The sequence below is a fragment of the Pongo abelii genome, chromosome 8, assembly GCF_028885655.2.
Source record: "Pongo abelii isolate AG06213 chromosome 8, NHGRI_mPonAbe1-v2.0_pri, whole genome shotgun sequence".
NCBI classification, from domain to species: domain Eukaryota; kingdom Metazoa; phylum Chordata; class Mammalia; order Primates; family Hominidae; genus Pongo; species Pongo abelii.
The window spans coordinates 100,561,390-100,578,863 of NC_071993.2; the positions used below are offsets into that span (position 1 = coordinate 100,561,390).

The window sequence follows — 17,474 nt, forward strand, 5'->3', positions numbered from 1 at the left end:
ACTGGGGATTAAGCTACAACATAAATTTTGGAGGGACAGAAACATTCCAACCATAGCAGATGACAAATATGTGCCCCATACTCAGTCATTATCCCTTCCTTCACTCTAGACAGGCACCACTAATCTATCATGGGAATCTTTCATGTAGAGTGCACACACGGCCACAGAATCCTTCTCACCACAGTTCCCCACACAATCACACTCAATGAGCCAATCAGTATTGGTACATGTGTTGGAATCTGGTGGCCATCCTTAATCTAGTCTAAAGTCTCGTTGTACAGAAAAGAAAACTGAGCCTCAGAGAAGTTAAATGATTTTCTTAAGATCATACAACCAGTTTAGCCCTGAAAAGAGTCACAAATAAAACTATTTTGCCTATGGATGAAGCCAATTAGTAGAGAGAGTTAATGTAGAACTTTCTGCCCTGCACTAGCACTGTAGTCAGAAGAGGCCTAAAGCCCAAATTTGCCCAGCTGCCTCTGGATTTTCTAGAGCCAAACTCCTTCTGCGAGATCAGAATCTACTGATAAATGTCAAACTCTTTCCCAAAGGATACCAAGCTAGGCCACTGACAGATCCCACATCATTTTCTGTGATTTCCCAAAATAACTTTCAGGAGCACTGCCCATGGCTGCACCCCTCTATTGATTTTCTTAAAGATTCCTCTTCCTTCTCTTCACTCCTGCCACCGGTGACCTAAAGCTCCAGAAAAGTGACAAGTGGCATCTCCTTTCTTTGCAGGGGAAAGGCGAGTTATTCTAGAGCAGGAAGCAGTTCAGACTTAGAGCAAAACATTTACAGTAGAGCCATGGGCTACCCAGACCACAGCACTAGCCTTTGGTTATCTAAGATCTTAGATAACCCAAATTTGAAGTCCTGGAATAGCTAACTTGTCCCCAGCTTGGGTTAAAAGCGTAGAGATGCCGGTAGGCTTGGCTTTGAATCCCCAACTCTGCCTTCTGCTACCAGAACAGCCTCTCTGAGCTTCAGTTTACTCATGTGGAAAAAGGATAATATTTATCTCTTAAGATTGTTCAGAAAATTAATGAGGTAAATTGAGAAAGCACATAATATATGCTCAGTAAACAGTAGTTTTCATTAGAATTATGATTAACTCCTTTTGTATCAGGGAAACTAATGCTTTCTTTCTGCAAGAAATAAGAGGAGAACACTCGGGCCATAGCTGTGTGTCCTGAACATCTAGAGCAGGCTAGATATGACATTAACAACTCAATTGTTGGCAACAAGACCCCACGAGGCACAAAGGCACAGAACTTCAGGACACTGCTGCCATTGGGCTTTGGAGACCAGCCTTGCCTAATCAACCAAGGAGATCTCTTGTTTCAGGCTGATTTGGGTGGAAGTTGTATGGCCCCAGCCTGCATGTTTACATGCTCCAAAAGAGGATGGCCACACAACTAATCTCTCCTTTGTCTTTTCCCAGGCACATCCACTGTAGTATGCAAGCCTATAGTCATTGAAACTCAGCTCTATGTTATTGTGGCCCAGCTGTTTGGTGGCTCTCACATCTATAAACGAGACAGTTTTGCAAATAAATTCATAAAAATCCAGGATATTGAAATTCTCAAAATCCGAAAACCCAATGACATTGAAACATTCAAGATTGAAAACAACTGGTACTTTGTTGTTGCTGACAGTTCAAAAGCTGGTTTTACTACCATTTACAAATGGAACGGAAACGGATTCTACTCCCATCAATCCTTACACGCGTGGTACAGGGACACTGATGTGGAATATCTAGAAATAGTCAGAACACCTCAGACACTCAGAACGCCTCATTTAATTTTGTCTAGTAGTTCCCAGCGTCCTGTAATTTATCAGTGGAACAAAGCAACACAATTATTCACTAACCAAACTGACATTCCTAACATGGAGGATGTGTACGCAGTGAAGCACTTCTCAGTGAAAGGGGACGTGTACATTTGCTTGACAAGATTCATTGGTGATTCCAAAGTCATGAAATGGGGAGGCTCCTCGTTCCAGGATATTCAGAGGATGCCATCGCGAGGATCCATGGTGTTCCAGCCTCTTCAGATAAATAATTACCAATATGCAATTCTTGGAAGTGATTACTCCTTTACTCAAGTGTATAACTGGGATGCAGAGAAAGCCAAATTTGTGAAATTTCAGGAATTAAATGTTCAGGCACCAAGATCATTCACACATGTGTCCATTAATAAGCGTAATTTTCTTTTTGCTTCCAGTTTTAAGGGAAATACACAGATTTACAAACATGTCATAGTTGACTTAAGCGCATGAGACACCAAATTCTGTGGCTGCCATCAGAAATTTTCTACAGTACATGACCCGGATGAACTCAATGCATGATGACTCTTCTTATCACACTTGCAAATGAATGCCTTTCAAACATTGAGACTGCTAGAACCAAGCACTACCAGTATCTCCATCCTTAACTGTCCAGTCCAGTGATGTGGGAAGTTACCTTTTACAAGACAAAATTTAATTGTGTAACTGTTCTTTGCAGTGAAGACGTGTAAATAAGCGTTTAATGGTATCTGTTACTCCAAAAAGAAATATTAATATGTACTTTTCCATTTATTTATTCATGTGTTCAGAAACAACTGCCAAATAAAATGTTTACATTTTCTTTCATATCCCAAAGGTAATTATTTACAGGAGCTGTTTCATTCTTGTTGTTGGTATGTTGAAGAAATAGTTTTATATAATAGCATTGTATTTGGATCAAGGATTTACGGTGTGAAGAATGAGTGAAGATAAAATTATGGGTAATCTGATATTGATTACCCATGGATTATGACCAGGTTTATCTGTGGCTGGATCAGCTGATTTTGAACACTCAAAGGTATTTCCAAAGGTCATGGCCCTTAGGGATAATTTGAGGTGAAATGGTGACAAATTAAAAGAAAGGTAGAGAAATTTGCCTACTACAAGAAGACTGATTTGAAATGAAGGACAGCAAGGCCCATCCTTTCCTGACTGATAACCCCAGCTAAAATCATCACTCAGACAATTTCTAGGAGAAAGTAAAATCAAGAATTAGGATCTCAATACCCTATTTAGGGTCTTTCTAAACATCTGACAGCTGATAGAGATTGTAACCTTACAGTGCTTGCCTCAAATGTACCTGTCATGAGGGCCTCTTAATCTGACCAAGGATGCTTCACTTCTAGATACCAATTTTGATTTGTTATTTACCTGCTGCAGAGTGCCCAAAAGGCTCATATTTGATTTTCTAAATTTCTGCTTCTAGATCACATGGGTCATTAGCACAATGCCTGTGATATAGTAGGCTCTCAAAAAACACTTTTAAAGAAGCACGTGTCCTCCTGTTATAATATCATAATAAACTTTCTGAGGCCTTTTGACCTAATTATTGCCTACCTACTAAGAATGGGGTATTGTTCAGCAGGGGTGGGGGATTGAGGCAGAATAGGGCATGAACCTTGCCCTCTGAGGCCTTAGAAGACTAACTGGGTTGTTAGAACACAAAAAACCTACAGAGAAAGCAGTGAGTGCCAAGTACCTTCTAAAGATTCCAGATTATAAGTATCCTGGGAGTATCAAGATGACTTTCTGGAAGTCTAGGTTCTTGTTTGCACTTAAAGGGAAGATGTAATTTTAAAGGGGGATCATGGCAGAGAAGATATTCCTGGCACTAACTGGTTCTGTGTGCTGCCCTCACGGAGGGGGTCAGAGCTTGCTCCTGCTCATTGTTTGCTGGACTCTTTTGCCACATAAGTGTGGTCGGGGAGGGCAGACAGCAGCCGCTGGCACACAGTGCATCTCTGGAAGACTTGAGGCATCACAGGTACACACATACTTACATAGTTTCTGGGAAGCAACTCCCTGGGGAGTTATGCACAGGAACCAGATTCCCATATGGGGAAGACATTAACTCTGACATCAGGATTATGGGAGAGAAGAATACCTCACTCCCGAACTGGCCTTTGAATGTCTTATTTTTTTCAGTTCCCTTTTCCTGTAAGCAGCATCATATGCTATTGGAGAACACCTGCTCTGTACAGACTAGGTTGAACTCCAGCTCTGCCATGTACTAGCTTTGTCCACAGGCCAGTTGCTTAGCCCCTCTGAGCCTCAGTTTCTTTCCCTGTAAAGAGGGACAATAATACCTACTTCCAAAGATAATGGAAGGATTGAGACAGTACACGCAAGGCAGATTTTATTTCCCAAATATGACCACAACAATATCTGCCATCCCGCGTGCTCTGTGACAGCCTCTCCCCCATCCCATCAAGAGGCAGTACCTAGTTCACCTACTTTTAAACGTGAATTAGTTTATGACTTGCTTGTAATAGAATGTGGTGGGAATAATATAGTTGATTTCTGAGGCTAGGTCATAAAAATGATGAAGCTTCTCTCCTATCTTGTAAACTGGGACACTTGATTTTGGAGCTGTGAGCAGCCACCTTCAAAAGTCCTACTAGCCTGAGGTTACTATTCTGTGATGAAGCTCAGCCCCCATGGAGAAACCACACGTAGGTGCTTTGGTCAACAGACCCAGCCAAGGCCATCCTCAGCCACCGGTTCTGTGAGTGAAGATGCCTCTGGGTGATCCCAGCCCCAGCTGACAAGTCACTACCAGACGTCAGATCTTCCCAGCAGAGGCCCCAGACATTGCAGAGCAGAGACAAGCCATCCCCACTGTGTCCCGTCCAAATGCCTGACCCACAGACTCTATGAGCATAATAAAATGGCTTACATTGTTTTAAATGGCTAAGTTTTTGGGTGATTTGTTACACAACAGCAGTAGAATACTTAACATGGAACTGGCACAACTGAGCCCTTACCAAGTGATAGTTATTGCTAACAGGCACCCTACACTCAGAATATTGCATACTTTGGGATCATGCTCTACCTTATTATCTTAATGTAACTCTCCATCATTTCATTTTTTAGAGAATAACTCCTTTTTTCTTTTTTTAATTTTGAGATGGAGTCTTGCTCAGTCACCCAGGCTGGAGTGAAGTGGTGCCATCTGGACTCACTGCAACCTCCGCCTCCCAGGTTCAAGCAATTCTCCTGCCTCAGCCTCCGAAGTAGCTGGGATTACAGGCGCCTGCCGCCATACCTGGCTATTTTTTTTTTTTTTTTTTTGGTATTTTTAGTAGAGATGGGGTTTTGCCATGTTGATGAGGCTGGTCTTGAACTCCTGACCTCAGGTGATCCACTGCCTTGGCCCCCCAAAGTGCTGGGATTACAGGCATAAGCCACCGCACCCAGCTGAGAATAGCTCCTTTTAGAAAATACGTTATCAGTGTTCTTTCTGCCAGGTGTTGTGCTGAATTCAGGAATGCAGAGATTAAAAGACCCAGATTCTGCCCTATTTGTTTTTATTTTTTAATTTTAGGGTCCTGCTGTGTTGCCCAGGCTGTAATGTCGTGGTGCAATCATAGCTCACTACAGCCTTAAACTCCTGGGCTAAGTGGTCCTCCTGCATAACTGAGATTGCAGGCATGTACCACCACAGTCAGCTAATTTTTTAAATTTTTGTAGAGACAGGGTCTTGCTATGTTGCCCAGGTAAATCTGAACTCCTGGCCTCAAGAAATTCTCCCACCTTAGCCTCCCAAAGTGTTGGGATTACAGGCGTAAGCCAAAGCACCCAGTCAGCCCTTCTTGTTTTCAGAAAAGCACTGTCTGTTGAAGCTAGCAAATTGACTCTCTAATTTACCTTAAAGCTGGAGACCCAGAGGTGTATGTGAAGCGAGCTAGCTGAATTAGGACCACCTTCCATTCTGACACTCAGCCTAGTCCTTTCTCCATCACGTGGTGCCACTTTTCAAACATTCACTATCTGATTAGAACTTGGCATGTAGATGGGAAGATTGATGAGGGGTAAAGAGAAGACCAAGAAAATTAATTCAAGAAAGACTAAGGAGGAGGACACGGGTAGGGTAGGGTTCACCTTTGCAGGAACTGACTAGCCTTTTCTGAGAGTTGTCCCCTCTCCATGTACCCTTCATCTACCCTATTCTATTTAACTCTGTCTCCTCTGCAGCCACAGAAGGTTGCACCTGTAATGCGTTCCCAATGTTCACCTGAAATGAACTCCAGGTGTTTGTCCTAGATGCTGGGCTGAGCTCAGCCTGAGCCAAGCTGCACGTAGGGAGCATTGGTCTTTGAATGGGAGTTCAAAGAGAAAGAACTTTAAGAGAGTTCTGTCTCCTGGGTATTTGGAATTAGGACAGCAAAGACTGAGCCAATTTGCCACAGGCACAGGATCTGTAAGGAGATGAGCCTAAATCAGGGTCTTTAGAGGCAGAGGGATTGATTGAGGGAGTGCTCCGAGGCTATACCTGAAGGGAGTGAGAGGAGCAGCATGGGACAGGGGAAGATGCTATGCAAAGACAGGAAAAGGCAGCCTGCACCCGATCCTAGGGGGCTGTCCAGAGTGTGAATTGTACCACAGAGTGTATCCTGCCTTGAGGCAAGGAGGATGGACTTTTGCATGCCCCCACCCATCTGACAGTCATTGGCCAAGGAATGTGGGGCAAAACCTTTTGGGCATCTCCAGGAGAGAAGCTTCCAGTTGGTAAAGGATAGTCCTCCAGAGAAGGGTACACTTATGAGCTGTTATTAACCGACACCCACAGCAGCTGCAAGATGAGGACATCAGCCCAGTATAGGCATCGGGGTGAGATACCAACAGCATATACCACAGTGATGGTGACTGGGGAGCTGAAGACACCATCTGGGGGCAGCCATCATGGTCCATGTGCCGGAAGAGCTGAGGAAACTGGTCAGAAAGTGAGAAGAGAATGACATGAGAGCTCAGAAAGGAGCAGAAGTGAGAAACTATGCAGTTTGAGGGAGAGCAGGAGAGAGAATAGAGAGAGGAAAGAAGAGAGAAAAAGGGTGAGAAAAAGAGGGAGGAAAAGAGGGAACAAGGGAGAGCAAAAAGGAAAAGGAAGTGGGGAGGGAGGGATAGTGAGAGGAAGATGGGGAGGTACAGTGTTCCCGGTTGGGTTACCTGGTAACCAGACTCTGAGAAGTTACTGTACAGACATTAATTCAGGAGTCCTCTTGAGGTCATCACCTGGGAAGGAGAAAATGGAAATAGGATTGGGTGGAGGGAGGCACTGAACTGTGACAGAATTCCAATAAAAGCCTCAGGCAACCTGGTAGCTGCTCTAACTTGAGACAACTGAGCTGAGATGTCCCTTCTCAGTTGTCTCAAGTTAGATCAAGGGGACCAGGTCTTTATATGTATGCAGGCTCCATGCTGGTTAGCATTGGATGCAACTCCCTGCCCTTGAATTCCTCAAGGGATGATATGGTTTGGCTGTGTCCCCACCCAAATCTCATCTGAATTGTAGCTCCCACGATTCCCATGTGTTGTGGGAGGGACCATGTGGGAGGTAATTGAATCATGGGGGCGGGTCTTTCCCATGCTGCTCTCGTGATAGTGAATAAACCTCATGAGATCTGATGGTTTTTATAAAGGGGAGTTCCCCTGCACAAGCTCTCTCTTGCCTGCCACCATGTAAGATGCCCCTTGCTCTAACGCCATAATTGTGAGGCCTCCCCAGCCATGTGAAACTGTGAGTCCATTAAATCTCTGTTTCTTTATAAATTACCCAGTCTCAGGTATGTCTTTACTAGCAGTATAAAAGCAGACTAATACAAGGGACTTCTATAACCTTCTAACAACAACCCATGCCCACACACATTTTGTTTTGTTTCAGGTTAGTTTGAATGGATTTCTGTACTTGTCACAAAATTATCTCCAACTAATTCAGAAGGTTTAGGCATAATTTACTGTAATGTAGATATGATGGTAAGTACTAGGTATTTCCATCCTTTTTCTTTCCACAGTTCAGACTGTATAATTTCTATTGCTCTATCTTCAAGTTCATTTTCAATCTCAAATGTCTTCAAAATGTAATATTATTTCAATCAGATTAATGCTTCTAAATTTTATGTAAAAATTCCAATGTATGAAAATTTTTGAACCATCAAAATTTTAAAATTCCCAGTGTATTTTGGGCCAATATATTGTGAACCAATCTTTTTGGAAATTAAAAAGGAATTACTAGAAAAACGATCACACACTTGGTTGCTATGGTAATGTCTCAAGTTCTGTACTTACGCCAAACTGATTCCAAACTCTCCCTGGACTGGCATTTGTCCCAGGACCACATCTATAGGTAACTGAAACAACTACAGCTCAACTCACTCAATTCGGCTCTTATCATTACATATTAATCATAATATGGGATATAAGGCATTTTAATATGATTTCTATCAACAGCATCAGGGCCTCCAGGGACAACACATTTCAAGAAGACCTAAAATGGCCCTAGAAAGTCCTGAAGGTGGAGTTCAAGTTCTGGCCTGTTTTTTCTCCCACTCCTGCATCCTCTACCTTACCCACATTCCAGTTACCCACACAATTTGCCGATCTCTATTCATCTAAGCACTGACGTGCTTCTGTGCTTCAGTGGCTCCAACCACCCAGAATGCCCTTTCCCCACTTTTCTACCTTTTGAAATCTTAGCCCTTCTCAACCAACTAGTTAGGTGTGATTTCTCCTTCCTCTGGGTTTCTCGGCCCCTTGCTTTGTACCATGAGCAAGGCTCATGTTTCACGTGACCTTGCATTATGGTTAGCTGTCTATATATCCATCTCTCCCACCAGGTTACACATCTCTGAGGGTCAGGACTGTGTCTTAGAAACCTGTGATTCTTCCATCCATCCCACCCCTAAGCTCCTAGAACAGTCCTACTTTTTGAAGAGGGTCCGAAAACTTGGTGAAAATCAACTCACTTAAGCCCAGAAGCTTCAGTGCTCCTGTTTGCATCTCTGACAAGCAGCCACATCCCCTGTGGTGAGTTCCCAGCTCCACAAAAGCTCCTGGCCATGGATTACCCCAAAAGAATAGGATTTGACAGTCTGCCAGCTCCCCACCGGTAACCTGGGTAGGCTTGAAGGTGAAAGAGACACAATTTATTTCCTGAGTAAATCTTTATTAAACACACACACTGAAGATCTACCTAAGACCTGGTTCACAAAACTGAAGGATGGGAACTGACTGAATTAAGCCATGGGGAATAAAAAGGCAAGAAGCTTGACACTAGCACTTTCAGAAAGCCTATACCCTTTGAAATTTTTATCCCCGGAGAAGAATCCACATCTGTGGTCAGTACTACTCAGAGATGCCCCAGAGGGAGCATCCTCCCTGGCTGGAGGTTTTAACAGTAATTCCCAGCAAATTTGTATCCCAGAAATCGGTCCTCTTAATAATGCCAGATCTCAGGATAATTGTTGTTCGTACTTCATTCTCTTTGCCCTATCTATACACACATATTTAACAATTCTAAAATAAAATGTCTTTAATATAGGACATATTCTTTAACATTTTAATTTAATCATAGTGATAGGTGACATTTACTGAGCACTTACTATGAGTCAGCCTCTATCCTGAGGGCTTTATCTGTACTTTAATCCTATGATAATAGTATTGTTTTACAGATGAGAAAGCAGAGTCTTAGAATAGCAAAGTAACTTTCCCACAGCTATACAACCAGTTAAGAAGCAAAGAAAGATTCATTTGGGTCATATCCATCAGTGGTACCATGCTGCAAAGTGCCTAAAGACCAAATATATATTAAAACTTCAGAACTCCGTAAACTGCCAGATAGACAGATATGCCACTCAGAAATTTGATGTGTCTCCAGTATCATAGAGCTTTTGGTAGGTATTTACACGTATGGACACAACACAAGCTCAATTTCACTGAAAATGTTTATTGAACACCTACTATGTGCAAAGCACTATGGTAGATGATACAAAGAAAATTAAAATGAGCAAAAAATTGTCCTTACCCCTAAATAATTTACAAACCAGTGGAGCTTATCTCTAAAAGCCAGCATGCAAAAAATTTGACTTGAAAGAGGCAAAAGTAACTTCTGTAAGGGTCTAAAGAAGAAATGAATCATGACACATGTTTTCTGGGTTTTTTTTGCCTGTAGGTCAATCCTGTTGGTGTCCACAATACTTCTCTCTCTGGGGCAGTGGGCATAGTGGTAACAGCATGTGTTTAAGAGTCAGGCAGACCTTGATTTGCATCCCAATATGGCCTCCTCTAGCTCTAGGACCTGGGACAAGCTAATCAAAGTCATCTGCAGAATGTGAATAATGATAGTCATAGAGTGGGTTTGCAGATTAAATACTGTATAAGCCTCACAAGTATCCCAGGAGGTGGTTACTCTTAACACCTCTATTTTACTAATGAAATTAGCAACTTGTCCATGAACATACAGCTAGCAAGTCTGACCTGGGAGCCTGCATCTGACCACTCCATTCTGCTAAGCTGGTATGAGTTGCAAAAGTGGTGCATTATTGCATAGGAGCTGTAATCACTGATCAGGATAGGTGGAAGATGCTTACGCCCCATCACATCTTTCTCTGTGAGAGCTGAGGATGTCTGTGGACCTCTAGAAGAAAAGGTGGAACAGAAACCCAGGTGAGGCAGTGGGGCCCACCAAGAAGTTACAGGTAGAAGACGGCAGTGAAGTGAGCGGACCACCCCAGCAGCATTGGTGTGCTCCAACATAGAAGACGACAGGAGTCACAGTGTGTGATATGCACGCATTCTTATTGAGGAACATTGAGGGACTTTGGCCTCTAGAAAATTACCTATGTTCCAATAAAACTTGCTGTTGTTAAAATGTGGTCAATGTTTTTACATCAGTGGAGGGAACACTGTGTGAAAAATAGCTCTTCAAATTTCTGTGTGGCTTTTGCATCAATAAAAGTCAGATATCCCTGAACGATAAAATGAAGCAATTCTACCACATCGTCCCTGTCAGCAAATTTATATGAAGTGATGTGTGTCTTTACTGTAAAATATATATATAATATATAAAATATATATACTATATATGTAAAATATATATACTATATATATAATATATATACTATATATGTAAAATATATATTATATATATAAAATATATATATTAAATATATATATTATATATAATATATATAAAATATATATATTAAATATATATTATATATAATATATATAAAATATATATTATATATAATATATATAAAATATATATATTATATATAATATATATAAAATATATATATTATATATAATATATATAAAATATATATATTATATATAATATATATAAATATATATAATATATAATATATAAAAATATATATAATATATAAAATATATATTATATATATAAAATATATTTATATATATTATATATATTATATATATTATATATATAAAATATATATATTATATATAAAAATATATATTATATATAAAATTATATTATATATAATATATATTATATATAAAATTATATTATATATAATATATATTATATATAAAATTATATTATATATAATATATATTATATATAAAATATATATTATATAATATATATTATATATAAAATATATATATTATATATATAAAATATATATTATATATTTTATATATATAATATATATATATTTTTTTTTCCCAGAAGAAGACAGAATCAAGCTCACAAGACGTTTATTGTATTCTAGCCATGTGACTTTGGCCAAATTTCCTCAACTAGCTTAAGCTATTGTCAACTAGAAGTGCTCCGCTGAGTAAGTGCATACCCCCATTTCCTGTTTTCAAATCCCGTCCGCTCTCAACGAGTGTATCAGAATTATCAGGATTTTTCTAAATGCACAGCCCAGATTCTGATCCCTGAGGACTCATGGCAGCCAGGATTTTTTTTTTTTTTTTTTTTTGGTTTAAGTTACTGAAGCCTAACTAAACTAGTTGAAACATAAAAGAACATCTAGCTTCAGAAATATCTGGACCAGATGCTCAGATGATATTTTCATAAATCTGTCATTCCCTGACTCTTGGCCCTATTTTGGTCTATGTTGACTTTTTCCAAAGTCAGTCCCTCCTTTCATGGTGGAAAAATGCCTACCAACAGCTCCAACATTAGTCTTGCTGGTGTAGCCTTGCCCAGCAGAAAGGCCGGGAACTCCTCTTCTCCAGTAGTTCTAACAAAAGCTCAGGGCTGGTGCTCATCGGCCCAGTGCCCATCCTGATGCAATTGTTGTGGCTAAGGGTAGAATGCTTATTGGCCCAGGCTGGGCCATGTTCCCACCCCTGGAACCCACGGATGAGAAGCACGTAGAGTGAGAGTGAGGTAAGAGTGATTCCCTAAAGTAAAACTGGAGTGCTATTAAAAGGAAGGAAAGAATACCAGACAGGCAAAACAACAAATGCTATCAGTAGGAGGTGTGGTCTCTTTTGAGAACCTCTGCTTAGAGAGCCAGAGTTACTAAAGGAGGGCCACACCCGCAGACGTGTCTAGAATCCCTTCACTAAAAGGTTTCAAAGATCCCTTCCAGCTCTTATTTTTCAAAAGTTGGCAAAATATAACCTCCCATCTTGGTCTATTATTTGTAATGATTTACTGTTACCTTTTCTATATGCAGTTTTAAAGTATGTTCCCTCAAATATTCTGTTTTAAAATATTTAAACTGGTATCCTTTGTTTCAGAATGATGTTTTCCTAAGTGAAGTCAAGCTGCCAATTCTAATTTAGTGGCCACCCGTCTCTGGGAGAGGAGAGATCAAGTGTTCTTAGATCACTTTCCATTCTGTACTTGAATGTGTTTCCATCTCAAATCAATCTGTATCTGTCAAGGGCAGCACTAGCTCCCCTCTCTCTATACTTTAATCACCTTGAAGTTGGCCTTGCAGATTAAAATCTTACAGGCTCCTTAGTGGTCCAAGACTTTTCCTAATTTAGCTTTCCTGCAAGTATCTAGTCAGTGGCTACAATTATCATAAGCCAATCTCAGCAGAGAATAGAACATAAACACTGACTTGTGTTCATAATGGTTCCCCAATCTGGGTGCCCCACTCCAAAATCACCTAGAAAGTTAACTAAATATACAGATTCCTGGAGTTCTACCTCAAACCCATCAAACCTGAATTTTCAAAGAATGAGACCCAGGAATTTTTATTTTTAAATGTTCCTTGAGTGGTTCTGACGTTGATAGCCCACGACCAGCCCACTAACTGGGATTTGGGAGCCTCTGATGTAAATAACCACATTGGACTAACCAGTATCATGTTAGTAGCTCCAAGCCTATGGTTAGAAAAAGTTGTCCAAAAGCTCTAGAACATACTAGTTTTAAGCATTACCCGTGGCAAGACACTTAAGTTTCTTGGTGCCTCAATTTTCTAGAAGATATTGGAACTGGACAAGGTCATCCCAAAGGTCCCTTCCAGTTCTGAAAATTCTGTAACTATCTGTTATAAAGGAGGAAAAAAACAGCTTGAAAGTTTGGAGACCTTGACCCAATACCACCTTCTTTATAGTAGATGAGTTCTTTATTTCATAATTCTAAGATAGTTCTAAGATAATAATTAGCATTTAGATAATCCTTCAGAATAATCTGTTGAGATGTGCAGTATGAACAAGCTGAGGAAGATCCAATTTCCTGTTGACTTGGGTTTGCTGGGTTGAGTATCTGCAAGCAGCATTTGGTATGTTGGTGTTTAATGGATATGACATTTCACTGCACCAAATGGGAAAGAAATATTTTTAGCACAGAATTCATCAAGGTTTAGTAAAGAGGGACTAGTACTCTGAATGGAGTGTGAATAAGCACAGATACTATTTTAAAAGACCAAACTTAAAGACCTCTTTCCCACTACTATCACAAGATAGTCATATATGCACTTATTTTCACCCAAATCTTGAAGAACTTACTCTTTTCCACATCTCCTAAAACACAGTATTCCATCTAATACAATAACTCAGCTGCCTTACACACATTCCTCCTGTCTTTAGATGGCCTGAGTACCTATGTTTAATAGGCAAAAAATGTTGTTAATGATTGAAAGCAATAAAAATAGTTACAATTTATTAAGTATTTACATTGTGCAGAACATGCACTATTTTACATGCATTTAGTCATTTAATCCTTCCTACAATCCTATTATTATCCTTATTTTCCAGAGAAAGAACTGAAGTTCAGAGAGGTTCAGAAGCCTACCCAAAGTCATGTAGCTAGTAGATTTAGTAGACAGAAGAGCTAGGATTTAAACCTTTGTCTCTCTCAAATTAGAGCCTTAATGCTTTTTTGGGGTTTTTTGTTTGTTTGTTTGACAGAGTCTCACTCTGTCACCCAGGCTGGAGTGCAGTGGCATGATTATAGCTCACTGCAACCTCCTCCTTCTGAGCTCAAGCGATCCTCCTTCCTCAGCCTCCCAAGCAGCTGAAACTATAGATGCACACCACCATGCCTGGCTAATATTTTTTATTTTTTGTAGAGACGTGGTCTTGCTATGTTGCCGGGGCTGGTCTCAAACTCCTGGGCTCAATTGGTCCTCCTAATCCTCCTGCCTCAGCCTCCCAAAGAACTAGGATTACAAGCATGAGCCACCATGCCTGACTAAGTATAGTAATTGACTGCTATACTCACAAGGATTATATCAATCAGGGTAGGCAGGGTTATTTGGTAACCCTTTTCTAGGTTTATTTGTAACTCTCAAATCTTAGTGCCTTAAAATAATAAATACTTACTTCTTATTCATGAAACTAAGAACTATGTGCAAGTCACAATAATAATCACACATTCATGTATGCATTGGTAGACTGGTCAGTTTATGGAACATTGGTACGTCACTTTAGCAGAAGGAAAAAGAGGAATGACAAAAAGCCATGATTGGCTCTCAAAGCATCTCCCTGGAATTTGACACATCATTTCTGTTCACGTTTTGCTAGCTAATGCCAGTCATATAGCCATGCCTAAACCAATGGGACACTGAAATGTAATCCCACTATGTGTCTGAAAGGAGATAGAAATAAACAAATATTTGCCAACAGCCCTAATGAAAACCACACTGATATAATATAATATGAAGGTTATAGGTAGGGGCTGTGTTTGCTTCACGCCTGTATCTCTGTCTTTTAGCAAAGTGACTGGTATATGTAGGAGCTCAACACATATGTTGCATACATGCATGAATATATGAATAAATGAAAGAAAATATTAATGACAAGGAAATATGGCAATATCCTCTGATATATAACCAGAAGAGGCCTTTGCCTAGTTCTGCTTTAAACTGTAGCCCCGAGAGTACTCTGTCATAAGGGTGAAGTTTGACAGATATTTAGGAAGTTTGTATATGAGGGGCTCAGGAGTTGTAATGGACAAGTTAGAAGGTAGAGCTCAAAGTTGCATTTGCATGGTACATTTGCAAGATTAAGAAATTACGGACTGGGCATGGTGGCTCATGCCTGTAATTCCAGCACTTTCGAAGGTCAAGGCAGGAGGATCACTTGAGTCCAGGAATTTGAGATCATCCTGGGCAAAATGGTGAGATCTCATCTCTACAAAAATTTTAAAAATTAGCTAAGTGTGGTGGTGAGCACCTTTGGACCCAGCTACTTGGGAGGCTGAGGCCAAAGGATCACGTGAGCCTAGGAGGTCAAGTCTACAGTAAGCTGTGTTCATGCCACTGCACTCCAGCCTGGGTGACACGGCAAGACCCGGTCTCAAAAAAAAAAAAAAAAAAAAGGAAAAGAAAAAAAGAAATGATCAATTATCTACATCAAAAAAGGGCATAGCATAGAAATAAATGCGTTTTTCATGTGCAGTGGTGATTCAATATTAGAAACAGCTGCCTCTGGGTCCTCTTTATTTAAGTTCAATTATTATTATTATTATTTATTTTATTTATTTTTTTTTTGAGATGGAGTCTCGCTCTGTCGCCCAGGCTGGAGTGCAGTTGCACGATCTCGGCTCACTGCAAGCTCCGCCTCCCGGGTTCACGCCATTCTCCTGCCTCAGCCTCTTGAGTAGCTGGGACTACAGGCGCCTGCCACCACGCCCAGCTAATTTTTTTGTATTTTTACTAGAGACAGGGTTTCACCGTGTTAGCCAGGATGGTCTCGATCTCCTGACCTCGTGATCTGCCTGCCTTGGTCTCCCAAAGTGCTGGGATCACAGGCATGAGCCACTGCGCCCGGCCTTAAGTTCAATTATTAATTAAAAACAACCAAACTAACGAAGGGACTTTTTATATCTGCAGTCACTCGGCTGTGGTGTTCATTCTTCCCTTCCCAATTTGCCCCCTCTTTTAAGTATTTGGATTAAAAATGCTAATTATAGGGGAATAAATACATCTTCATGATTTAAATGATTTAACAGAGTGAAAAAACTGCCGCCTAAGGATTGGCAGAGGGAACATATCAAAAGTAAACCACACCTTGCACTGTAAAACTCCTAGGAGAAAACACATGGAAAATCTTAATGATGTTGGTCTGGGCCATGGTTCCATGGATATGATACCAAAAGCACAAGCAACAAAAGCAAAAACAGGCAAGCGGGACTACATCAAGCTGAAAGAGCTTTTGCACAGCAAAGGAAACAAATAACAGAGTAAAAAGGCAACCTACAGAATAGGAAAAAATATGCAAACCATATATCAGATAAGAGGTTAATATCAAAAATATGAAATCCTATAATTTAATAGCAATAAAACTAATAACCTGATTTTAAAATGGGCTAAAGACTTGAATAAACATTTCTCCAAAGAAGACATATAAATGGCCAGTAGATATATGAAAAGATGCTCAACATCACTATCAGGCATACGCAAATCAAAACCAGCAAGAGCTATCATCTCACGCTTATTAGAATGAATATTATCAAAAAAAAAAAAAGACAAAAAGTTTTGTTGAAGATGTGGAGAAATTGGAACCCTTGTACACTGTGAAATCAAAATGGTGCAGCTGCTATGGATAACAGTATGGAGGTTCCTCAAAAAAGTACAGATGATAGAACTACTATATGAACCAGCAATCTCACTTCTGGGACTGTCCAAAAAATTTGAAATCAGGATCTTGAAGAGATATTAGCACTCCAGTGTTCACTGCAGCACTATTCACAATAGCCAATGTGTGGAAACAACCCAAATGTCCATCAACAGAATAGTTAAAAGAAATGTGGTATACGCATACAACAGAATGTTATTCAGCCTTAAAAAGAAAGAAATCAACTTTTTATTGAAATTCCTTTATTTGATTTTTAAAAATTATTTTCATATAATACTTGCATAACTTTCTTAAAGGAAAGTTTCACCACAATGAAGATTAAAAGGGACTAAGTTGGCTGGGCATGGTGGCTCACGCCTGTAATCCCAGCACTTTGGGAGGCTGAGGCAGGCGGATCACCTGAGGTCAGGAGTTCGAGACCAGCCTGGCCAACCTGGTAAAACCCTGTCTCTACTAAAAATACAAAAATTAGTTGGGCGTGGTGGTGGGCGCCTGTAATCCCAGCTACTTGGTAGGCTGAGGCAGGAGAATCGCTTGAACCTAGGAGGCAGAGGCTGCAGTGAGCTGAGATTGCGCCATTGCATTCCAGCATGGGTGACAAGAGTGAAACTCTATCTCAAAAACAAAACAAA

The 17,474-nt window shown here is 40.2% G+C and overlaps 1 protein-coding gene and 1 long non-coding RNA gene across 6 annotated transcripts in view; one reads left to right on the plus strand and one right to left on the minus strand.

Moving 5' to 3' along the window:
- LGI1 (leucine rich glioma inactivated 1) overlaps positions 1 to 2,636 on the plus strand; it is a 40,196-nt gene extending 37,560 nt beyond the window's left edge. For 3 of the 4 annotated variants that reach the window (XM_024253059.3, XM_054521571.2, NM_001132524.1), the window contains 1 exon segment: positions 1,445 to 2,636. In XM_024253059.3, the coding sequence (XP_024108827.1) occupies positions 1,445 to 2,280 (836 nt within the window). In that variant the 3' untranslated portion in view covers positions 2,281 to 2,636. 4 annotated transcript variants of the gene reach the window in all.
- Positions 1 to 17,474, minus strand: part of LOC112135242 (uncharacterized) — a 112,164-nt gene that overhangs the window by 9,109 nt on the left and 85,581 nt on the right. Inside the window, exons 4-5 of one of the 2 annotated variants that reach the window (XR_008510564.2) lie at positions 6,994 to 7,059; positions 1,561 to 6,759 (exon numbers count right to left, since the gene is read on the minus strand). This is a non-coding gene — a long non-coding RNA (uncharacterized LOC112135242). Of the gene's footprint in view, positions 1 to 1,560; positions 6,760 to 6,993; positions 7,060 to 17,474 lie in introns of those variants that run through there. The other variant, XR_002916535.3, reaches the window with a different exon arrangement.